Source organism: Odontesthes bonariensis, chromosome 3 (genome assembly GCF_027942865.1).
Source record: "Odontesthes bonariensis isolate fOdoBon6 chromosome 3, fOdoBon6.hap1, whole genome shotgun sequence".
Lineage (NCBI taxonomy): Eukaryota > Metazoa > Chordata > Actinopteri > Atheriniformes > Atherinopsidae > Odontesthes > Odontesthes bonariensis.
This window is the reverse complement of record NC_134508.1, coordinates 13,143,212-13,168,845: the sequence shown is the minus strand read 5'-3', so window position 1 is coordinate 13,168,845 and position 25,634 is coordinate 13,143,212. Positions and strand designations below refer to the sequence as shown.

At 42.5% G+C, this 25,634-nt stretch overlaps 1 protein-coding gene across 2 annotated transcripts in view; it reads right to left on the bottom strand.

Moving 5' to 3' along the window:
• cdh4 (cadherin 4, type 1, R-cadherin (retinal)) overlaps nucleotides 1–25,634 on the bottom strand; it is a 216,047-nt gene that overhangs the window by 5,052 nt on the left and 185,361 nt on the right. The window contains exons 9-16 of one of the 2 annotated variants that reach the window (XM_075460365.1): nucleotides 17,844–17,981; nucleotides 13,400–13,585; nucleotides 13,003–13,256; nucleotides 10,139–10,290; nucleotides 4,269–4,505; nucleotides 3,275–3,508; nucleotides 3,004–3,143; nucleotides 233–397 (exon numbers count right to left, since the gene is read on the bottom strand). In XM_075460365.1, coding sequence (XP_075316480.1) covers nucleotides 233–397; nucleotides 3,004–3,143; nucleotides 3,275–3,508; nucleotides 4,269–4,505; nucleotides 10,139–10,290; nucleotides 13,003–13,256; nucleotides 13,400–13,585; nucleotides 17,844–17,981 — 1,506 coding nt within the window. The remainder of the gene's footprint in view (nucleotides 1–232; nucleotides 398–3,003; nucleotides 3,144–3,274; nucleotides 3,509–4,268; nucleotides 4,506–10,138; nucleotides 10,291–13,002; nucleotides 13,257–13,399; nucleotides 13,586–17,843; nucleotides 17,982–25,634) is intronic. The other variant, XM_075460366.1, reaches the window with a different exon arrangement.

Sequence of the window (25,634 nt, the reverse complement as noted above, 5' to 3'; positions counted from 1 at the left end):
GTTGACTCAGAGGCAGACACTGACATCTTTAGCAGTGCTGCTGCTGGCAGAAATGCAATTCTCTTAAAAAAAGACAATCTCTGAATTTTCTTTTGTAAATATCAAGAACTGATATATACAACAATGTACTTTTGACTCACAACCACTGTCGAGCCTATAGGGATAAAGTTACAAGTGGTGGAAACAAAACCATGCCAGAAATTTCGACAGGAGGTTTTAGTCTGGAACCTACGTCAATTATGAAGTCTCCTATGTCTCCAGGGTGGGGCAGACTGGGTCTGACGGGGTACTGTGACTCAGCAATCACGGGCCTCTCGTCCACCCTGCGCACCCCCGTTGGCTTATTGATGATGTGGTCCAGAGACTCCGGCTGCTGCAACTGGCTCAAGTCGTAGTCCTGGGTGGAGAGCACAGATGGAAAGTGGAGAACAAGTTTGGTGAGGAGGATTAGCACCTTCATCATTACCTAGTAATAAACTGCTTCACGACTTGATTTTCATCTTAATTGATTTATCTATTCCATTTTCTTTTTTTTATCCTTTTGTTTTTTAAACAAGCTGAAAACACTGAAAAAGCTCATAAAACATCTTAAAAACATATGGCAGCTTTGTTATAAGCATACATTTCTGATTATGTGCATTACCATCAGAGTTGTGCATGTTCATGCTTCTCACAGTTCAAAGTTCAGTTCCCACAGGTATCCCAATACTAGATCCTAAATTTGACATGCACGTGCAACAGGAGTGTGGACAAAAACTGTTTGCATTTTTTTGTTTTATTTGACAATGTAGTGCATTATCAATCTGTCTACCATCTGCCATTTTAGAGCAGGACTTCACCGGCGTTGCCGCGGAGCGTTGCTAATTTGTTATGCTGGAGTGTGAAATGCATCGTGGGTAATGTAGCGTGAAGAAGGTGTAGCGCCATGAAAATGCAGGCAGTGACAACAACATGCTGGAGCAGGACCTCACATAATCTGAACGAGTTCACGTTCAAGTTCTTTATTTGCAAATACATTGGGTTCAGTTCAACGTTGTCAGAAAAGCGAACGTGTTCAATGAACGCATATTATTTTTTACCCAATAGAATAATACATTATAAAAACCAATTATTTAAATATACATTTTTTCAAATCTAAATAACAGAGAGTCACTTTGCTGATATTTATGTGCTCATTATTCTCCATGTAATGGTTGTTCAGTTTGAATAAAAACTAAATGATACACACTGGATGTATGATCAGTGATTATTACGAATCTAGTTACGTTTGTCGTGTTGATTTCAAACTTTGAAATAAAATTTAATGTTGAGCTATGAATACAAACAAGCTGTTGAGCTTTTTTTACTTGTCTGTATGCTGCAACTGCAAAGTAATTTTCCAGCTGGGACAAATAAAGTGCTTCTATTCTATTCTATTCTATTCTATTCTATTCTATTCTATTCTATTCTATTCTATTCTATTTACAGCTTCACAGCTATCTTGCAGATAATTAATAAATACGCTCACTAAATCAGCATACAGGTGTTTCTGAGGGAAAATAGGCATATGAACACCAAAGCCATCTGTTACTAGTGTTTTTTTTAATGGTCTAGATATCTGCTGTGTGTGGGTGTTGGAAAACAACAAGTATCAAAACTGGCATAAATAGCTGTATATTTTTGAATGAATTAAACTCTTGCAGCTAACTGTTGGGGTTTTTTCATCTATTTAGAAAATAAAAATCTGATAAAAGCAGATCGTGGATATTTTCACAGTTTCATTATAGACAGATAATCTGTGTTGTATGGCCTTTGTAGATTCCCCTGATACGAAAAAGGAGTGACCTTTTACTTCGTCTATCAGCTGGAATGGTCAGATTGGCGCTTTGGTGTTCTGGTCGAATAAAAGGTGGTTGAGACCGTAGCTATAATTCAGCTGATGCTTCACATGTTGTTTTAGTTAGATGTTTGATGTAGGTAGAAATCTTGAAAAAGAGAAAATAGATGGTAAAAGGATGTAGGCAAGGGCCAAAAAGCGCTTTTTGCTCTATTTTTCAAGGTAAGGAACAAACTCAGGAGTGGTTGTTCATGCTACAAAAGATTTAAATGTTTGTAATGCAAGAGATTTTTTTTTGGGGGGGGCAGCATCCCTTTTATTTACTGTAGAACTGCAATTAATCAGAAATGATTCCTCTCATTGTTATGAAAAAGGAAGCAGAATATTTTTGTTTGGACAAAAAGAGAAGCAAGCTGAAGCTGGTGGAACTTGTAGTGTTTGTCCTTTACTATCTTATGTTAATCTTTATAATTAAGAAAATTGAATTGTAACTGATTAAAAGCTCCCCAGAGATAGTTCACCCTCTCTTGTGGCCAATGTCCTCTTTTGGAATTTTTAATTCTATTCAGCTTATTTCTGCAGAGACAATTCATAAGAAAAGCAATTTCTGGGCACTTTACGAGGTAAAGACAAATTCAGTCAATACACTCCAGTTCAATGCAATTCAATACTACTGTGAGTAGCCTTGCTAAGGACACCAACAGATCAAATCAAATCTTCTATTTGATGCAATCCACCAACCTAAATATGCATGGGGTGAAGGGCAAATGAGAATCAGATCAACCTCAATATATATCAAGTTCATCCTTTGAAAACGTTCCACCTCTGATACAAGGTTCTCGAAATGCAGTTTGGTAGTTTTTGTGTGATCTTGCTGACAGACTAACAAACTAGCAGCAACAGCCGCATACCTTTGCTACAGCTCACAACGTGGTAGTGGAAATGAAAGGAAGGAACATAAATTTTAGTCAATAAAAAACAGTTTTTTTCTCTCTAAATTTTGTAGCTTTTTTAAATATGTGCTAGTTTGTGTCTCTTTTTTTTTTAGTTGTCAGTTTGCTAATGTTGGCCATCTGAAGTCGGTTTTAAACAAAAAGTTGGAAGATTGTGTTTTTGTTTCCCTGGAATGTCGCTGTTGATTGATATTTTTGTTATGATTCTGTGGATCATGTGTACATCTACAATACCTGGTCCTCTTCTCCTCCTCCCTCCTCGTCATACTTGAGGATGTTGTCTCTGACGTCGTCCTCGGGGTCAATCAGCAGGGGCTTTGCCTGCCGCTCCTTCTCTCTGCGCTTCATCCACACCACAAACAGCAGAACCATGCCTGCAAGAACATGAGGACAATACGCGCACTTGTTCAACTCATTTTCTTCCAAGATGTTGTACAAGATAGGATTTTCCAAACAATGCTCCAACAGTGCTTTTGTTTGATCCTTTTCACTTTACTGCACTCACTGAGCAGTATGATGACGCAGATGAGTATTGCGATGATGGCTCCGGTGCCGAGGCCGGCGGCAGCCACGGCCCCTGTGGCACTGCAGTCCCCGTTATGGTCACAGGGACACACTTTGACCCTGATTACAGAGCGGTTGGATAGAGGAGGGTTCCCTGAGTCTGACACTATGACGGGGATCTCATACACATCCGCCTCCAGGTAAGGAATCCTTAGCCTCAGCTGAGCGTAGTCACCTAAAGAAAGAGGGTGAGACAGAGAGAGATGGAGAGAAAACAGCAGAAAGTGGAAGTGTGTGAGCAGGAGGGGGGAAGACATGAAAGGGGAGAGGAGGGAAAATGGGAAAATGACCTAGTGTCCTGCTGAGAAATGGCATTTTGTTTACAGCAGGATACCATGTTATGCGCACAAGTAAATGACATATCAAATCAAAGCTGCATCAAACTGCACTGCATTGCAATCACTCCGCCATGGATGCATGTGAGAAGGCATTAGAGATATAAATACATACAAAAGTACAGTGTGTAACCTTCAGCATCTATCACTCAGTGAAGCTAAGACAAAGGGCTCAGTGGGAGAAAAATCCAGGTATGTGATCAGATTTGTCCTCAAGACAACCGCTGTGATACATCCATCTGGTTGGATTAGGTGACGGATCGGCTGCTCGGGGGACGGAGAGATGAATGGATCTCATTTGTCACAAACGATGGATTGTGCGTCAAATGCTGGATGGCACCTGCGTTTCTCACTGTGAGCTTTCTGAGACATTTTCTTAAACTTAGACTTTCCCTCATAGCTTACAGCGGTCCCTGTTCCAAAGATTAATGTCGCCAGATTCTGCAGGTCGGTTTCGCCCCTCATCCAGTTTATGCTTTAATTCACCCAGGGACGCAGAATGGTCATCTTTCATTCTTTAATACCTCCTAAATTTGACAGCACAAGCACCCATTTCTTGACACCTGACTGTCTTAAACACAACGTCCAGCATTTAATTACCGCTCAGTCTGGATATGGTCCAGTTGCGACGAACGTTGGTGGGAAAAGAAGGCAGTTCGAAGACGAAGGGCCCTACGTTGGGGTCGGCATCAGCATCTGAAGCTGTGATGTTGATCCGAGAGTTGGGGCGTGCACGCTCGCACACTTGTGCCTCCCGAGGTATCAGCACCGGTGCGTTGTCGTTCACGTCGATCAGGTAAATCTGGAGAGTCCCTGTCCCACTGGCTTGAGGCGAACCTTGGGGAAGATGAGAGATCAGAGAGGAGACGAAGAGATCAAAAGAGATGGTGAGCCAATAACATACAGTAGAAAAGCAGTGGAAGATGAAATGAGAGATGAGATGATTGGAAATGGAGAAAGAATCAAAAAGAAGGCAGGGCGATGAGAGCGCTACAGCGCATGGTAATTATTTCTTTTCATCTACATACTCGTAGCTGAGTCATATGTGGAACTGAGAAAATAAGATGCACAAGCAAAGAAACAAAGGAGAAGAAAAGGTTTTGTTTCCTGAGTGGCTGAAAATGGAAGGAGAATACTATACACAGCTGTAGCAGAGCACACACAGAAACAAATGAGCGCACATATACGTAGTGACTCATACTGAGTCACATTGGAGGGGACAATGCTCACGAACAGATTCCTGTTATCTGCACACTGCAAAGCCCCCTGGGAAATGAGTCACACGCTAACCGTTCGTTACAAGCTCATCATCATAACTTTACCAGGTTTTCCTTATTGCCAGGCCAAACCAGAACCAACCCGCATACAATTGTTGATGTTTAATAACAGCAAAAACTGCTTTAAACCTGCTTTTTAACTGAATGTGTGTGTGTGTGTTTTTTTTTTCCTTGCTGCTGATTGTGTTAAATTTGTTCTGGGAATAAGAGCTTCAGGTCTGTTTCCAATCAAATTGTTTCCAACTTCAAACCAGCAAGAACACATGTAATGAGTCTGAACTCTAAACTGTTTACTGAAAATGGTAAAAAAAAAAAAAAGAAGAAGAAGAGAAAAAGGACAGTTTTATTTATTACAGAACCATCTCGATTTAAAAATAACAAAATGTACCTCGCTTGTTGTAAGGGATTGTGTCCTATCTGGAAACAAGATTATGTACAAAGTTTTACCCATTTTTGGGGGGATGAGAACTAATTAAGGATCCTGAGGCTGGGATATGATGTTTAAATGCGAAATAACATGCAATGTAAATTCTTGTTTTAAGGTATGCATGCTTCACATGAATGTTCCCAGCTTGGAACGTTGTGTACAATAAAAACAAAACAGAATCCAATATTTGCAAACAATTTCATTGTAATTTTTCGATCGAAAACGGCTACATTTTTAATTTCATGTTAAAAGTGGCCTTTTTAAAAAAAAAAAAAAAAGGTTTTAAATTCACATTCACATTATATAGAGTTGGGGCAAAAGCAGCAAAATACTTGCAAAAGGATATAAAAGACCCAGGGGAAGACCCAGGACACGTTGGAGAGACTATAGCCCCTTTCACACTGAGACCCGCTACCTTAGCGGGTCCAAATTGCCACTTCGACCCGCGTCGAGCAATGTGAAAGCTTGGCGTGTTAGGTGACCCGTGTCGCCTGAAGCCGAGTTCAGGGGGCGTTGCCCAGTGGCAGAGCGTCACACGAAACACATAAAATGCTGGGCGTGTACAATGACGTAGGCACAAGCTATGCGTCGGAGGTAGGGTTAAATACAGAGTGGCTTCCTCCCCAGATGGCGTGGCACATGTCAAAATATGGCCAGTCCAATCGCCCTCTGCCACTCCTGCCGTTGTGGTCATTAAATGGTCATGGAACTTTTTCCTCATGGCCTTTGATTTGTTGGTCACCTGCGTCTTGCTGCGTGGGAAACTGCGCTCTCCCATCTTTCTTGCCAGCCCTTCCAGCAGAGGTCCATCTTTCACCGTCCCCGACATGTGGCGGTAAATAACGTCCTCTGCTCGGGGGCTGAGGAGCTCGCGGACCTCCTTGTCTCCCCAGTTGGCCATCTTCAAAAATGTCTCGAACTTGATGTAAAACAGAGTAAAACTTGTCCTCACCTGTCGCTGTTGTTCTGAATCAGCTGTCCATTCTGTCTTTTAAACTACTCACGCCACGCCACGCCCACGTCCAACCCGCGTCAATTGCTTTCACACCAAACTCGGCTCGGCAAAAAGACTAGGGTCCGACGCGGGTCGAAAGGCGAGTCGAGTTGACACGGCAGCCCGGGTCGTCAGTGTGAACGCAACAGCGGACACGCTAAATTCGTGAATTAAACGCGGGTTATTCCTCAGTGTGAAAGGGGCTTATGTTTCTCGGCTGGCCTGGGAACGCCTCGGGGTCCCCCCAGAAGAGCTGGAGGAAGTGGCCGGGGACAGGGACGCCTGGGTTTCTCTGCTCAAGCTGCTGCCCCCGCGACCCGATCCCCGGACAAGCGGAAGATGATGGATGGATATAAAAGATCACCCTTTAGAAGGTTTGAGAGCTGTTTCATAACGATTACTGACATCAAGTTGGAGACAGAAACTAAAAAGCCCTTCACCCATGATCTAGCAACAAACTGTATCTATATTGTTTGGCTAAATTAATTGTAATGGAGAAAATAAGCAAACAAGCTTTCATCAGGGATTTTCATCTGGGTAAAACCAAACCAATGTTAACTAATCCCAAAGAGTGCTTCACATCTTCATGTTTTTGCTTCTATGGCAGTGTTGTCTGTTCTTGCATTTTCTCAAATGTATACTCCCGCAAAACAGCATCCACAACCGCTGATTCCTGCACCTCCTCCCTCTTTGACTTTATGGTGGCAATATGGCTGAGCTCCCATGTAGAAGGACTCCTTGCACAAACAGATATACACGGTTAATTCTATGCTGCTTTTTTCAAATAATTTGTTAACCCTCGCATCAGAAACAATCAAACTGTAGGTAAATGTAACAAACTGGTTACATTTGTCAATCAAGGACTTCATTAGATAATAATGACTCAGCCATGCTTTTCATCACTACGTGACTCCACTATAAGCTGATGGAAGATCACACTAACTTGTCACAAAGTCCTTTATATCACAAACACCAGTGATAACCAGTGACATTTGCCAGTTACGTGATATACAAGCCATACTGCAGACGAGTGTAGTTATTTTATGCTTTGCAGATGACACTTTGCTGTCCCCTTAAAATGCAAGACATTAAGTTAAGGAGTAAAATTCAGTGCTGCTACCTCTGATGATAACAGTTCAACCCTAAACAATAGATGAAGAACGTGTACACTGTTTGCTCCGTTGAACAAACAGTGATTTATTGTGGCCTTGATACTCAGTTGACAGCTCCCAGCACACGGACTGTCAGCAAGCTGATCTAAATTACCGATGCGGCGCAGCACAGACAGAGTTTACCCCAGCAGCCCATCAGTGTTGGATTTCAACTTCTTTTTTTTTTTTCCACTGGTATACAGTAACTTGGTGCATCAACTATGTAAAGGTCTGTTGCTCCGGGCCCCAAGGCCCATCGACCGTCTTGTCGGTTATGATTGGCTGGGTGCTTTGTTGCCTCTGCTTACGCTTCGCTTGAGTAGAATATCTGAAGAGAATTTCAATCAAACTAGAATATATCCCCTTGTTGACACTGGTCTCCACAATCAATAGGCAGTCAACACTTTGAGCTTAAGTTGGTGTGCTTTCGGAGCGACCAATCTCTCATTTCTCACTGGAGTAAAAACACCTGGGTCCCTCCTACTTCCACACAGAGCAGGTGTCTCTATTTATCTGTGTGAATAATGTAGCAGCTAAGGTTGATATTCAAGACCTTTTTGGCTGCTTTTTTGGTAATTCACAATTTAACCAAAATGCAGGGGGTCCAGCAGGGGGGTTAAAAGGGGTCGAGTGTGTGTCATTTTATCAACCAAAGCATATTCATGTTGCAGTTATACAAACAATGCAGACGCTCAGCTGTAAATTGAATGTATTCACATCAAAATTACATGAAGGGTTTAGGAATTGCGGCTCTTAGACATAATGCTCTCTCTTTTTCTCTCCATCCTGAAAGATGGAGCCCATACGTCAGCAAAGAAGGGGTGTTACTTCTTTTTGATGCTTTGACGAGCCCTTTTCTGCTGCTGTCTTTAGATGTTATTTATTTTTTTGCTCTTCCTGCTTTTAGTTTAGCCATCTGCAAAAAGAGCGGTGTTTTTATCAGGTTGAGTTCATGCTACTGACTTGAACATTGCAGAACACGAGGTATCTTCAGCTTCAAAAACTCCTTGGTAACCTGTTTTATTGCATTTGGTGGAATCTGCTTGGGGTCTTCTGGTTTCTGTTGTCTGCTACATCATCAACAAAAACTAACGACCCAGTGCCATTGGAGGCGAGGCGTGTCCACGCCATCGTACTGCCTCCATTTGTTTTACAGATGATGCTGCATCCTTCATGGGCCTTTCAAAGCCTTCTCTGGGATTTGATGGTTGATGGTCGGACATCTTGTTGAATCTTTTGAAAGATTCTTTATAATGCTGAACTCAGCAGTGCGTTGTTCATTTCTGAGAATCTACTATACTGTTGATTCGACCACGGCCTGTGTTCCTGCCGGCTCTTTGATGGATCAGTCTTTTCTTTTTACAGGGTTGACCTGTTTCTTCGAAAACTCCTTTGAATGTGCATTGTGGGTCCACAGCCACGCTTGAACTCAACCGCAGACTGGTTTAGCTGATGACACAATATTGAAGGAATAGCCCACAACTGTACAGACATCAGTTTTTGAGTTAATTTTCCAACTACTTTTGGTGTCTTGGGTACTTTGTATCAAAGTGGGTAATGATAACTTAAATCAAGGATGAGTCAGAAGTCCATATTTCCATTCCATTTACATCTTCCTCTCATAGAATTCTCTGTGTGTTCCTTCACTACAGAGGCTTATGGGTTTATGTGAGGTGAATGAAACAGCTTAAGACAATTATATACAGTATGTGATCAATTTATCCATAGTTTTCACAACCCAATAAAACAGAGCTGTTTAGAACATTTCTTGTCCTGAGGCTTCTCCTAGTCTACCCCATGTTTTTTTGTAGATTTATTTCCGACCCAAATTGAGGGTCTAAGAACAAAGGGATTTTAAAGCCCCCTGAGGCTGAACTTAAAGTGGTTTGAGGCTCGGCCTCTGGTCTGTATGAACTACTGCTGAGTATCTGCAGTCACCCCTCTAAGAAACAGAATCAATCTAATATTGTAGAGATCCTTCTTTAATACCAATCCTAAAAACTGAATTTTGGCCATGCCTTAATGGTGCCAAATATGTTAGAGAAAATGTGTTATTTGATCACGCTTTGACACACCACCAATACTGCTACATTAATCTTCTGCCTGTGCTGCAGCACTTTGTTTCTGAAAAACAAGTGATAATGAAAAGTGGTAAACAAACCTCTTTGCTGTCTTAATCAAAGACAACAAACAAAGAAGAGTCTACAGCATCCAAGCAGCTTTGCACAGCCGTACATGGGCAGAGTGCTGCTTTGAGCTGAAAGTTGCAGTTTGACTGGAGATTCACTGAAGTTGTAATGATTCATCTCAATGAGGAGTAAATGCAGTTGACATCCATCTACTGTAATATTGCCTGAAAAACCACATATACCAGCCTGGTATATGGTTTAGTGCCATGGTTATGGTTTAGATCTGGTGGCACTAAAGCACACCAGATCACCACAGACAATGGGAGGAACTTTACTGGGGAGAACAAGGATATTTTTACCAAATCCACTGAGTGTTGCAAATTTGTCAAACGCGATAAGTAAATGGCTAAAAAAATAATTCACACTATGATTCTGTGTGTGGCCTAGTGTTTATGAGAGCTCATCACAACATACACAATCATCCAGACTTACCAGACTTACCATTGTCGTATGCCAGGAATGTTGCTTCGTACATGTTGTTTTTGACGTACATAGACTCTCTGTCCAGCATGGCCATGGTGGTGATCTGACCATTGGTCCTGTTTATCTTCAGCCAGTTAGCTGGGTCTGATAACTTGGAGTACCTGCACACACAGAGACAAAGAGACAGCGAGAAGAACAATCAGTTAATCTAATTCTAATGCAAACATGCACATATTTCACTTGATGACTCTCGCAGACTGCTCTTATTTAAAACCAGCAGCTCCGAGTCTTTTATTTGTTGATCCAAATTGCCCATTATCAGGTTGAATGCTCATTACCATAATAAGCGACAGCAGCCCAGCACCTCTGAAATATTACGGTGACATGGAGAGTGGAACATATGTTTTCCGAGCTTACGACAGCAGCGGCTCATTAGCATGAAAAAAACCTTTGTCCACATGAACAATAGTCGAGGAGCGCTTTTAAAAACTTTGCCGTTCTTTGGACCCACACGCTTGCTTTGGCAACTCTCATTTTTCTCAATATTGGAAAAACTTTCAAAGCTTTATAAAGTCTGTAAATCTCATTAACACAGATGAGAACTCTCAACAGCTCACTAAGTAGAGGGAGCGCAGCAGCTCTAATGAGATGTGAACGAGAACCCTCACCAGAGGGTCGCTGTGTTAACGTCATGACAAGATATTGGTTCAGAGACACAGGAAGAAAAAAAATAAAAGAGGGTGAGAGAGATCAGAGATGTGTTTCTCTGTAAACACAGTCAGTAGAACGTGACAAGGGTGAAATGGGCCTTAATTAAAGGAGTGCATCGGAGGCTGACAATAGTTAGCCAGAGGCTCGCAGGCATTCAGAAAACTAAGATCACCTCCAGCTACAGACAAACTGCTGGTCTAATACCAAGAGCATGATAAAACAGCTACAGGAACACACCCAACACCAGCCTATATTTTTACAGTTCAACTAAAGAGATGACAACAAATATAATTTGTAGTGAAAGAGCTTGTCACACTGCGTTAGTGAAGGTCTGCTGTTGCCCGGCAGGTGAGATTCTGGTGTTTGAGTGGTGCGTGCCTGGCGCTCTCATCTCCTTCCTGTGCCAACAGGATGTCACCCCCTGCTGTATTCATTTGCAGCCAGTGGAGCACAATGTCTCACTGCATCTCTGGGGATGGATTTTTTTTTTCATCAAAGCATAAAATTCACCCCTAATGTTCTGTTTTGGATCCTGGAAACCCAATTTTTTTCAACAGGTGGTGTTATTAACACATTCTTATGTTTTTACCGGATTCTATTTGACACATGAGGTCTCATTTAAAACAATTTTCTGTATGTTTTCCTGTATGTCTGAGATTTATGTGGGAAATACTTTGAAACTCGAATACATCTGAATCCTAAATAGTGTGGCGAGGAGGATTCAGAGTCACATATCACTGAGTTTGAGTGAGGAAATTTTAAGATCTTTACCTCAGCTGCTAAAAATTGTGGTCATTTTTAAAAAATCTATTCTCTCTCTGCTGACTCTCCATATTTATAGAAATGCTTTAAACTAAAACCATTATAAGTGAGAAGTAGCCACCAGCATGACCTCACATCACAAAAAAAAAAATACCCTCACTCTGCATGGCTTACTATCAAACACGAACAAAGAACACACAAATACAAACAAAAGTATATTCAGCCTGGCTGCCATTTAAATCACATCAAGCTGCAAAAAGAGCTTGGGCTCACATCGTCTTGTTCTCTCTTTCCTCTAGAGAGAGGAAAAAAGGCAAGAAATTCTGAGACATGAAAAAGCCCGAGCTGGCTCCTCTCCCAACCACCGCTCACGCTTTCAGTCATGCTTTGCGGTACTCGCGTGCATGCTAGTGTGCATCTAGTGGTATATGTTTGTGCATTTCTGTGTCTTTTGTGTATATAGCGCACAAGGGTTCAAGAGAGGTTGCCAAAAGGGAATACAGTACAGGAGTGGAGACTAGGTTGATGTGAGCGGAGCGTCTACTGGCAAGCTGCATTAGAGAAGACAGCAGCTCTGAGCTCGCATCAATAAAAGACACACAGACTGACAGGGAAGAAAGCGACAGGGTCAGCAGGAGCAAGTGGGAGGAAGGGAAGGGAGGAGAGGAAAGGGAGTTCAGTAAAAGAGCTGTTACTTCTCTCAAAAGGCAGAGGAGCACTGCCCACTTGGTTTGCATAACTTTTTAGAAAAAGAAACCCAAGAAGTGGGGATAGCTCATACCTCTGAGCAGTTTATATATGAGCCCATCTCCCATCACCCCTTTCGCTATCAATTCAGTAACATTTCCACTTGGTTTCTCAGAAGAAGGAGCCGTCTTACTGACATTAAGGAAAATGGTGCTGGCGATGGAGTGGAACGGTGCTGCTGAACCTCAGTAGGCATGTGTGAGTGTCTGTCACACAGGGTCGATGCCTGGATGGCACCGTGCCCGCTGCGTGTCAGACCAGTTAGGAAGGTAGGGATCAATGTGGAGGAAGATAGGGATACAGGGAGGGCAGACAGACAGCGTACAACTCATTACAGATGACCTCTTCACACCAGTCGCCTGGCAACGGGGGAGAGGTAAGAGTGATGTGGGCGGGGGATAGGTTGAGAATGTCACAGAAGAGGAATAAATTGTGGAGAACGCCCCCGGCACTGATGAAACATTGGTCATGCTGACAATTCAGAGACACCTACTCAACTGATGATAATGCTACGAAAATATTTAGTCTTTGCAGTTTCTTTTTTACTGCTTAACAGTTGCCAAAAAACAATCACTAGTTTAGAATGTTCATTCATACATTCATTTTACAAGACTTTAGCATTTCAAGCTAAGAACTCAAGATAAAGGCCACACCTGACAATCTGGTGAATGAAGTGGTCAGGGTCCTGGGCAGCAAACACTGTAAGAGTGGTCCCGGCCGGCACCCCCTCCTCAAAACGAATCATTTTGGGATTAACTGGGAAGACGGGCGGCTCGTTCACATCCTGGACAGAGATAGTGACACCCGCTGTGGACTGAAGCGAGGACTGGATACCACTGGCCAGGTGGGCTTGGTTGGACACCACCACGGTCAGCATGAAGGCTCGATTCATTTCAAAATCCACTGGCTGGAGAAGAACCCGGGAGAGGCAGAGAGAGGGATACAGAGAACACAGTAATGACAGCTGTAGGCTCGGATTCTGAAAGCATCACACATTAAAATAAGTCCTCATATCAGGACCGTGGACAGGGAAACCAACTTCATGTCTACCTTGACCACTGTAAGCATGCCCTCATTTGTGATGGGGTTGGTGCGGATGGTGAAATGTCCAGAGGGGTCTCCGCTCACAATGCGATAGACCGCATTCCAGTTGGGGCTGTGAGGCTGATCTCTGTCCACCACTGTAAGGTTGGTCACCACCACGTTCACCTTGTTCTCCGGGACCTCCCCAGAAAACTGAAGGGGGGGGGGGGGGCAGAGGGGAGGAAGTAGAGAGTGAATCTGAGACATGACATAACAGAAGTCAGCTAATGCTTTATAATAACTTGATTTATTGAGATTTTACACATTTGCTTGAGCTATCTTCTATCTTTTCGGTTTTTGCATAATTGCTGTTATGAAAACAAAATGCGTTTAGGGTCATGCCGATAATGCTCACTGCTCTGAAGCATGAACTCAAAGTGGTAGCAAAACAAATTAGAAAGATGGGAGGGAAAGAAAAAATAGACAAGAGACATTATTTGCTCAAATGTGGATAATAGAAAATCATATCTTCCATTATGTTAATGCAGTTCCTCATTCCACACAGTATCTGCTCGTATGAAAGTCTTTATGTGAACAAATGGATTTTTCAATTAAGTGTTTACCCATTTAATTTAGATTGTGTGCATTAACCAAATCCAGGTCTTAATAAGCAATTAGATAAGTATTGTAATTAAGGCAGCAGTAGGAATAATCTTTGGCTAATGATCTTCATTATTTTGCAATCTGAAACAACTCCCCGATGAACTAACTCAGGAGGAAACTTGGTGACAGCTGCAGAGCCTGAAGAGGAATTTACAGCACAATAGGATACATGTCTTTCTCTATAGGGATTTATCTGGCTACTGAAGGATGGGCACTCGGAGGAAAGTCTCTCTCTCTCTCTCACACACACACACACACACACACACACACACACACAGGGTAAAAACTCTCCCTGCCTCACGATAATCCGTGTTTCCACTTGTGAGGCATTAGCCTGTTTATGGTGTATGTCTGCCAGCTGCTGGTCACTTTAGCGTCCATAACATCCGATTCCTCTCTTTCTCTCCCCTACTCCCTCCCTTCCACCCTTGCCTCCTCTTCTCCTGTCTCCCTGCTGGCCTGATAAGCACACAACCCATTAAGTATGTACTCGCAGCCCTCTGTGTCCGGGCTCATCCATTTCTTTTTCACTATAAGCTTAAGCAAAACGCAGCCACAGACCTTCCAAGTTTGTTTGGCCGCACTGACAGACGGCCAAATTGAATTTGCATTCACGGTGTCGTACTCAATGGTGCTGACTGTATAGGGGAAACCCTCCAAAATGGCCTCTCACTAAAATGCAATATGGACCCACTGATAAGACACTGGGGAAACAGATTTTCTGAAGGATTTTGTAGTTATAAGGAAATAAGTTATGATACTGTGATTTGTGGTCACTAAAGGTTTTGTCAATGCCACCGATTTAGGATAGTGTATACAAACTTGATCTGCTTATCCAATTTTAACCTGAACTATTCCTTCAGGTCAACAGTGTGAGCTTGCTTAGCCTCATAAGGTGAAAAGTTTTATAAAGGATCAAATCAAAACCCTCAAAAGCAGAGTTGTTTGTACATAAATAAATATCATCTGATAACATGATATGATATGTCATCTATATCATGCATGATGTCATCAATCCATTCTCTATACCTGCTTTCTTCTAATCTGGGCTGGAGACAAGCCTAACCCCCAATCTTACTGGAGAGAACTGGATTACTCACTGAACACGTCACAATGTCACAGGACGAACAGAAAGCCTGTGTGCTCAAACTAATTTAGAATCAACGGTTGACCTAACTTGCTCACCTTTGGGGTAAAAAGTGTCCCACCTAAATAAACTCAGACAGGCCCTGGGAGAACACCCAAACACAGAAAGGCTCTGGCAGACCGGAAGGATCAAACCTCAAATCTTTGTGATACGTGGCAACAATGCTAATCACTTCGCAATGAAACAAAATGCGCTTGTTTTTAGAGTTCTGAGCAATTGTCTCCTTACCAAAAGAACCTCTGACAAAATGTGCCATGGTCACAATGTCACAGTTCTTATGGCTGCAACAGTCAACACATCATTCCTAAGGATTAGTAGTATGTTCTTCTTACTCAGTTTGGCACAATACAAGCACTTTTACGATGTTGATGGGTTAGGGGACATTCATTTGTAAGAACAATCACATCATACATAAGTTTTTCAATACGTTTCATCAATGAAGAAACGTACTGTGTATCGCAACATGTGTGAGTCGTATTTTATCTCAGCAGAGGAAATTTACTACAGATACCTTACCAAAACTGACTAAGTACATTAAAATATTCAATTTTAGAAGAGCTTAGCAAGGATAAAGCGCCTTTCCTTTCTTTCATAGAAAACTAAGGACAATGGTACACAATAACTTACTCCTACCGATATCAGACTGGCATCTCTCCACTGATGATGGCTATTATATCTTTGATAAAGACATAGCTACTGGCAACTTTACTTCATAAAGAATATCAAGCCTGTCTCTTCTCTTTATGGAAGACAGTTGAAAGCCAAAAGCGAGGGGAGAGGAACACTTGTGGCACTACATCCGTTTGAGCAACAGCTCTGCTGCTCCTCAACATTACTTAGTCAAAGCATGCCACACTTTAGGAAGGTGTCATACATTTGATTTAGTTTGATTAGACAGAAAGTGGCGGTAACATTGTCTTGCTTTATCAGGCAATGACAAACATGACGGAAGCGCATCACTTTCAGGCCCAAGTGGAGAGATGAATAAAACATTTATCTTTTTCTCTTAGATTAGATGCAATATATCAGCTTGGTTTACACCCCCACAAGCAATTTCACTTAATTAACATGCTTTTGTTTTCAATATGCCCCCCCCCCCACAGAGAGCAATAAATTATTTTTGCGTCTGTCATACACAAATAATTACCAAACTGCTCCAAGTCTCCTTGCTTGTGTGGGAAGCGAAACAAGTAGTAAAGATTGAGGAAGCCGTGGAAAGAGCACACAACAAGAAAACACTTTTATTCATTTTTGCTCATTAACATATTGAAGTCGCACAGCAAGATGCGGTGAGCCAGTACTTTACCAATGTGCTCCGACAACTTTTCCACGGTGATTTTTTTCAAGGGTAAAGTGTGTGTTTCTCTATGTGTGTGGAGGCTAAGATCAGCATCTGAGAGGGGAAGCAAGTCACATGTATGGCTATACCACTCTTCCAGCACAGTGAAAACAACTGCATAACTCTCAATTCTTTTAGGCTTCCCCTGCTCCTCGAATAATTTCAGTACTGTTCCAAATAGTATCTTTAAGATGTGTTTATGGGTGGTTATTGAAGGATGGCATTTAAGTGTCTAGCCCGTGGGGGGGACTCCAGCCCAGAACTGCTCCTTAGTGTGGGTCAATGAAGGAACCAGTATCACAGACAGGGATGGAAACTAGTTCTGAGGGGACCAGCAGGCTTGTTCGTTGAGCGCTCCCTCTGACAGCTGGGCGGCTCTTATCAGAGCACGCGGCTGGTACTGTACTGGCACGCAGGCAGACGACGGCCCTGCTAGATGGGGATCACAGTGCGAGATACTAACACACAGCTCGCTTTTCTGCAAACAACATCTGTCTATCTTTGAACTCTCACAAATCCAGCTCACACAGGCATTTACAGTGGGTCTGTAAGATGGTGGTCAGCATTTAATTCTGCTTTATGAGAATTAAGAGAAGGAGGAAGTGAAATATTGACAGAGGGAGATGTACAGAGGAGACAGAGCACGCACGCACACACCGAACAAGAATCCGCCTCCGAATGCTGCTTCCTCATCAGAAACCTTTCATGTAGTAATTGTCACTCTTAGAACCAAGAAACTCTCCACCTCAGCACATCCACACGCTGCTTTAGAAAAATGGACCAGCTGTAAGGCAGTGTGCTGTCAGAGCAGTGTGGATGTATCAGGGACTGGAGCCAAATGCCTGCAGACAAACCCCGTCTGAGCAAGAAAGTGTAGCAAAGAGAGGGAGAAGAAAACTGATCTTCATCAGCACCTTTTCATGTCCCTTCGTATGCTGTGCTTCACACAGTGTTTCTTTGTCAGTTATATCCTCTGCCCATTTCTCCATACGTGTGCACTCTTATCATTTTTTTTTGTTTTTTTTCCTAATTACTGAGTTCATTTTAAGGATAAGACAATTTATTGTGGTGTTGTGAGTGTTTATTGAATCTTGTATTTTATCTTACCCCTTCAAATATATATACGGTTCATTTTCATTTTCAGCTCATATTTTTTTACATAAACAATGTGCACGAGAGAAATAGAATGAGTAATAAACTGTTACAATGAAGAAAAAACAAAGACTATCCACTCATCTGCACTACATATCAATAGTACTGTAAGTCCCTTTGAAAAGAATGAATAAACTGTCATCATCACCAGGAGTGTACGTAGGACTCACCGTCCTGACTGTAAGTTCTGGGGGATTGTCGTTGATGTCGGTAATAGAGATGAGGGCTGTGGCCGTGTTGGAGAGTCCAAAGTTCAAGTTGCCTTCCATATCAGTGGCCTGGACAATAATGGTGTACTGAGACACTTTCTGTAAGCACAAGCAGAAACAGAGAAAGCATGTTCAGTGATTGGTTTTTCACAACTCAGGACTCAAATCAACAAGTAAATATCTTTACATGTGACACTGACATCAGGAATTATAGATAAATGAGTGAACTTAAGACATACAGTTGCCTTAACTCCCAGCTTTGCATTGCACACACATATTTGCTTTAGTCACAATTAACCATCCAATGGAACAACTATATAAATGGAGTCCATTAGAACACCTTACCCGCTCAATAAAAGACATTGGACAATGCGGTGCACAGGCACACACCAAGTAGCAGAGAGGAACATTGCACTGGTAAAAGGTACATCCATTATTGCCTGAAAGTCCTAGCTTGCTGCTGTCGGAACAGACTTGGATCATCACTCATTTTAATGAAGGCACTGCCACTTTAAGATGCATCGTAGCGCTACAGACAATTCAAGGAGGCGAACAGGCCTTATTTAGTCCAGTTTACAATCAGGGGAACTTGTCCCAGAGGCACAGACTGCACCAGAACAGTGCCATGGCCAGAAAACAAGACAAACATTAAACCTTGTTCAACCACAACAGAATGAAAAAGCACCAAAACAAAGAGGCAGAGCTTCCACGTCCCAGTGACGCTGTCTATGGTGCTGAAAGTTCACTCTGTCCCCAGTTTCACCACTCGGATGAGGTCTCTCTTTCAGTGTGTGCATTTCCACCCTTCCATGTAAGCCTCTCTGCTTTGTGGCTTCTTTCATTTCCTATAAATCCATTTGGCTCAGGCCTCCATTGTGTCAGAGCAGCAAAAGGGAGTGGGAGAAAATGGATGGACGTCAAGGACAGGTCACTGGTCACTGCGCACAACCTGCTGCTAACTGAACATCCACAGCGTATTTCCGCAATGGTCAAATGTTCGTTTTGTTTGTTGCTATGCTACCTTTGCCATATTTATATGGGGCAAGACAAATCCAACCAGAGGTCTTGAAGCTATACATAGATAATACTTCCTGGTTAGTTGGTAGTGTCTTTGCTGTTTTAACTCTATTGTAATTTGTGGTTCTTTTTTCTCCCTCTGTTTCATTGTGTTCTTTGTTAATGCACATTGTGTGCTTCTTTTGATCTCTTGATATCTTTTCTATCACATCTTGGCTCCTCAGTGTTCTCCGCATGTTTTTCCCGGGCTGACTCTCTGCCAGTATCTCTAAATCTCATTTTCTCTCTCCCATTCTTCTTTAGACTGCGAGGATGCAGTTGATCCGTAGATCGGTCCATGCGCCGAGGCCAGTTAAATACCCAGCTGGAGTCGTTCTGCATCGCTCCAAGTCATTATGATGTGCACAGACGTGTTAATCTGCACCAAACCAACCCTATTAATGAAAACTCAATACTGGCTGCCCTTTATTAGAGTCATAATGAAATATCAATACCATCTCCCCGCTTACAGTGCTTTAGTAAATAGAGCCTCCTTTTGATGTGACTCTCTGCAGACTCATTTAGACTCGGTCACATACATCAATCTAGAAATAGCACCAGATGGCTCTAAGAAGCTAATAGGCCTGGGCTTTGATGGACGCATCATCGTTTGATCAGGTGGGGGGAAATGACTGGAGCTGAGCCAGCAGGTGGAGCTCTCACACAGTAGGCGATGTGTGCTATCCTGCAGGGTTATATCACTCATCTGAGAGTAGTTGAGAGTTTATGGCCCTTCTATTGCACACATATGAATCCTCCAATGCTCCAGTGAGTGGGAATAGGTGGAACTCAGACACTTAAAAGCGCCGGATATACACATGCTTGGGAGCACGCATGCACACACACACACACACACACACACCAAGCACACTCTCCTGTCCAAAAGGGGCCACCCAAACAAGCGAGTAAAGAGCTCTCTAATGAGTACTATAGAAGTGCTCAACAGAAAAATGTCTCTGTCAGATTAGAGTCCAGCACTGGCAGGAAATACAGCTTCTCTTCTCAAGCCCAACAGCAACTGTCCAGACCCCCCCACTGGCCTCGAGTGTCGCAGACTTAATCTGCAGAAACTGGGAGCCATCAGAGGCCAGAGAAACACCAGCACAAAGGGCTTCGGCAACCAATAAACCCAATTCCTTTTTCATAGAGCCCAAATGAGGTAGCTTACCACCCAGCAGACCAAAGGAAAAAAAACTGGCAAAAGGCTTTAGGTGACTAATGTTAGCTACTCAACATATCTAGGCAAGCAAACTGGTGGAAATAGCTGGTTGTTCGTGGCAAGCAAATAGACTTGAGCTCCTGTGGGACTTTGTTAGTTAAGAAGAAAAATAGAGAAAAATAGCAGTGTGAGCTCGAAGAGTGGTTCGACGGGTACAGAGGTGAATTAATTGTGTCTGAGCTGAGTGTGCATTTATATTTGGTGCGCCGTAACGGACCACTCAGAGTGGGTAAAGACAGGGAGAGCACATGAGTGAAAGACTTGCTCTTTACGTGTGTCGTTTGTGGATTGTGTTCTGGCTTGCTGGGCTCCCACTGGCCACAGTCATTAGCTTGTCACTTGCAATCTGTCTCAAATGTCCCAGTGCTAAGCTAGAAATGTAGAGAGCAGCTCCCTTCTTGCTCTCTCTCTACCTTGCTGACCCTCAGAGTCAGCGACCCCTGCTGCAGAATCACTTAAGCTCAGCTGGGATCACTTCATTCATTTTTATTCTATTTTAGTGCATTTTAGTGGAGCTATATACAGTTTAATTTCTTTCAGTTAACTTAAGTCCATATTGGCATTGAAATACTGGGATATCTGTCGTTATAAGTGGAATCAGATGAAGATAATTAAGTTTTTCTGTCTATTTTTATTTTTTTTATTTTTTCACAGCAACGACCTTAAGTCCATGCAAAGAAATGTGTTTGCTCTCCATTCCTGTCACTTCCCTCCATCTTTATCCCTCACAGAGATGTGTGTCAGGTTGAATTAAGGACAGAAACAACCCTGGTTTGAAGAGAATAAATGTCGGTTGAGACTAACTAAGAACAGCACACTATTCTTTAAAAAAAGTCTTAATCTGTTTGAAAAGCTATTGACTCAGATACAAAGCTTAATCTGAGATATGAATTCTGAATCCACTTGATTAGATATGCCTCCACATTTACGCAAACAACTCACGAGTCACATACTGTATAAATGAAGTCACAAATCAATAAAGCTGCTACAATAAAACACGAAAAAAACCTGGGAAATTATTTATTTGACTGTTCACCTGAGCCCTAAAAAAGGAAACAATACACAGGGCATGATAAAGCAAACATGTGAATTAAGAAAATGAAAATGATGTTGCTAACTGGAAGAGGCAATTAACACATATGAAGAGTAAAGCTGCAGTGCCAATACAGCAGGTCATGTCTCCTCTCTGTAACTACTCACAAAAGAACAAAAGCCCTGAAAGAGGTCTTTGTTGAATCCATCACAAAAAACAAGGAACTGTAAAAATTAAGCTCCATCAAACAAATAAAGGAAATGCTGGTCACCTGCAAGTTAAACTGAATAAAAGTCTTCTCTCTAGTTTTGCAATTCGTCCCAAAACATTATTGAGAAAGCAGACATCAAAAAGGACAGATGTTTCTGATTAAGATAATGTTAGTAGCTTGCAAGAAAGCTATTACGAGGAACTGGAGAAAGACTGACCCCCCTTGTCAAAACCAATGGATTGACATAATAGAAGAAATTTACATTATGGAGAAACTGACGCATCGACTGAGACTCCAACAGGCACAAATGGACAAAAAATGGACAAAATGGACAATATTTAAGACGAAAGATAGTGGCAACATATAGAGAATAACCTACTTATACCAGATAAGTCAAAAATTTATTAGAATAACGGCTCCCAAGTGAAAGTTCTGTGTAAAGCGATGTTTAGTGTGTAATGTTCATGTATGTAAAAATGTGAAAAATTCCAATAAACAGAAAATTAAAAAAAAAAAAAAAAAAAAAAGGACAGATGTTGATTTTAGAGGGAATTGTTACCTGGTGCCTGGAATTAACTCTGTTTTTAATGTTGATCAGTTACTATATTTACTATCCAGCCACGGTGGCTTATGGTTTCCCTTATTATTGTTATTTGGCTGTATGCTATTTAGGCTTTAATGACTCTTCCTCACTTATGTTCACTAAATGCACCATTTATGCTCAGACTTGAGTGGTATCTCAACGGCCAGGCTGACAAAGAAAGCCACACCTTGAGCCTAATTTATGCTTCAGACGCAAAGCCTCTGACGCTCGGACGCATAGCCTCTGCGAGCGTCAAAATCTTGACCACTCCCCCACGCAGAGGCTCTGCGTGCGTTCTCGTGCACCTCAAAAAAATCCTGACTACGCGACAGACGCACGCAGACCACCAACGGAAGTGCGCAGACAAAAGCGGCTGTGATTGGTCCTCGGTGTGCCTTTCCGGTTGTCTGTATACACTCCCCCCACCGAAGTTCTCGCGACTAGCGAGTTCTCGAATGGGCTCCCACTAGCGTTTTGGCGGGAAACTGCTATGCGTCACTAGAAATTCTAGGTCGAGGTTGCAGAACCATAACATGAAAAGTGGTTCGCGACCAGAGCAAAGCAACACGTCAAGACGATAGACGCAGAACTGTAATCTGCCCTTTACAATGAAAAGGAAGGTTTTGCCAGGAAAGTCTTTTAATGTGATCCTACCCTCTAAGGAAGTTATAAATGTTTACAATCCAATGAGAATGAGAGACGGAGTATTTGGACCTCAAATTAATCATATATTGTTATATGTTTCATGCAGTGGACATTGTGTTATTAATTTAAGATTGTATTATTATGCATAGGCCAGTAAAACGTCCCCTCCAAAATCCTTATGCTCTTAAGGTCATTGATATTACTTTGTCACTTTAAAAGATGCTCATATTAACTATGTTACATACAAGGCTCTATCGACCTCCTCTCAGGTTTTCCAACTCTCCAATCTGCACTTTCATGCCTCTTGGACACCTTTTCTGCAAGTTTTGACAAAGGGTATCATATACAGTTGACTGTAAAAGCTGTGGATCTGCTCTTTAATACTATCCAACCAAGCAGTTACTTTAATAGTGCCTCATTTTTGTATTTTAATTAGCTGTATAAAGAAGCCCCATGAGCGATAGACGCAATGTTACCTTTTTCTCATGTTTTGTATGTTTTTATTTTTGGCCTCTTTGCTTGCCAACAGGTGATTTATTTTCCAAAAAAGACTCTATCGATTAGTTGTAAGAGACTGAAAAGAGGCTGAAATCCAAGCTTGTTCCTTAAGATAAGATAAGATAATTGTTCATCTCAGTTACTCAATTCGTCACTTTAACCTATTCTGGACATATCACATAATACATATTGTAAAGTGATAACATTCAGCCCAACAAAATGATGGTGGTACGGATAAAGCATTAACACAAGAACTAGCTACTACAAAAGCATAAATAATAAAAATGAGTCCAGTTCCTTGAGGATATTGAGTGAATATTCACTTTATTAAATGTTGGCTGCAAGCAGTCAACATCCACCTACATGCATCGATACTCCTCATTCAGCAACCAGCTTACAATCCTCACATGGTTTTGCTGTCTACCCTTTGGAGTTCTGGTGAAATAAGGCAAATTGACATAACTCAGCACCTCTGAGACAATAAAGCTCCAGGCCCATTTAGGATGCAGGTTCTCAGCCTGTATCCCTGGTCGAGCTCGGCACATCCTAATAAAGCCAGGCTGTGGGCACTCATGTCCTTGAGGCGGTTCATGCGATGTCCTAATCGACGACGAGAGTGTCCAGCGCAGAGCTGGAATCAGCCTGGGGGGACAGCTTGGTGCTGGGCAACGCCACACCATGCCACACCAGACAGTTCCAACCTGGGGCTCATGGGAGACTGAGACAGCCTGGGGTAATGAAAGACAACAGCTCTGCCTGCCAATGAAACTGCTGGCGTGGAGAAGGGGTGCGAAGGGAGAGTGTCCAGACCAGCTGTGGCACTCTGCTACCTGCTACATCAGAGCTGTACTTCATTTGAAACGTGTCTCTGCAATAGCAGACTGACATACAAATCCTATTTTGTATACAGCATGTAGGTCTAGAAAACCGTCAAAATTTAATACCCGCAGCTATGCAGACTCTAACTTTAATGCAGCCCCCCCGTGCGCTGCTGAGGGATATTCATGATATGCTTAAAATTCAACGACCACACGTAGGTTGCTTAGCTTGTTAGCCTATGGGCTGGAGCACGTGAAAGCATGTGAGGTTAGAGGTAAGCAGGTTATGGGTGGCGAGTGATGGAAAATAATTGGCATTCAGTAGTGTCAGAGGTAAATGATATTAGGCTGACCTCCATGTACCCCCTGCTCTTCTCAACACAAGAGAACCTGCTTCACCCCTTAATTAGGCCATGAATATTCTAATTAGACCCCCGCATGGCAGGAGGATTAGCTAAAGTCTGGGATGGGATGGGATGGGAATGATATGGCAGAGGAGACAGACCATACATACATGTGCTACACAAGTCTTTTAGAGTATTCACTGCCACCACAGTCAGTATGGACGCCGTGTCTTTGCATAACATGCACTACTTTGGCTGAACCAGTGCGTGGTGACACCTGAGATCCTGTCCTTCTATGTTAGAACATACATGTGTGTGTGTGCGCGCGTGCATGTGGCCACGTGTCTGTGCTTGTTTGTGTAGATGACCTTGACAGCAGGTGGGTGAACTCCCAGGTGTGTCCCAGTTTTAGTGGGAGGATCACAGGCAGGTGGGACTGTGCCTGGCTTGATGTGTCCAGATTAATGAGCTTCTCCTCACTCACATCAGCTGCTACTGCGGCTGCCTGAGCCAAGCTGGAAACAGGGACACAGTCTTGGCCCGCATTCACTCGACTCATTTATATTGTCTCACAAATGTGCCATGCTATTATGGCATGCCAGCTCCATATAAAATTTGAATAAGGAAGGAGCGTTGATGTACTGTATTGTCTCTTCGGTTAAAATCTGGTTTTGTTCGAGAGATCTTTGGAGTAATCATTCCCTAAATACACTCACTTTGCAGTTTGTAGATCTGTTTAAATTTCCAAAGTGTTGCCTGGCAAGGTTCAGAGTCAAAAGGGTCCAATGGGACTTTTCAGAATATAAACATTATGAGACACACCGAGTGGTGCATTTATGTCTGCTGTAAAATCAGCCAACTACGTTACGAGGATGAGAATATCCTCATCATGACGGCACATGAATTTGAATGGCTCCTGATTTTGCCAGGTGTGCTCTTCGTTATCGTGCACCACAAACAGAAAGGAATATGTCTATGTACATATGTGGGAGAGACACGCTGCAAGATGAATACTGCTGCCCACAGTTACCACTAACACAGCCTGGTATAAACAAAAGTTGACCCTGTGTGACCTCCCTCATTAGCAAGATAAGATGGAAGATGGAGCAGGGCTGTGGTGTTGGTGGTGTGTGGGTTGGCAAACGACAACAGAAGATGTGGATGAGACAAAAGAGGGCAATGAAAGGAACCCTCGTTCGACCTCGCCAGCAGAGATGCGCTGGATTTACGTGGCCATTATCTCGGCTCTGTGCTCCGCACTGAGCGAAAAGATTAAATATTCCCTAGTCCTTTTTATTTACACATACGAATGCAAGGAAATGACTGAATTTTGCACTTCGTTTTT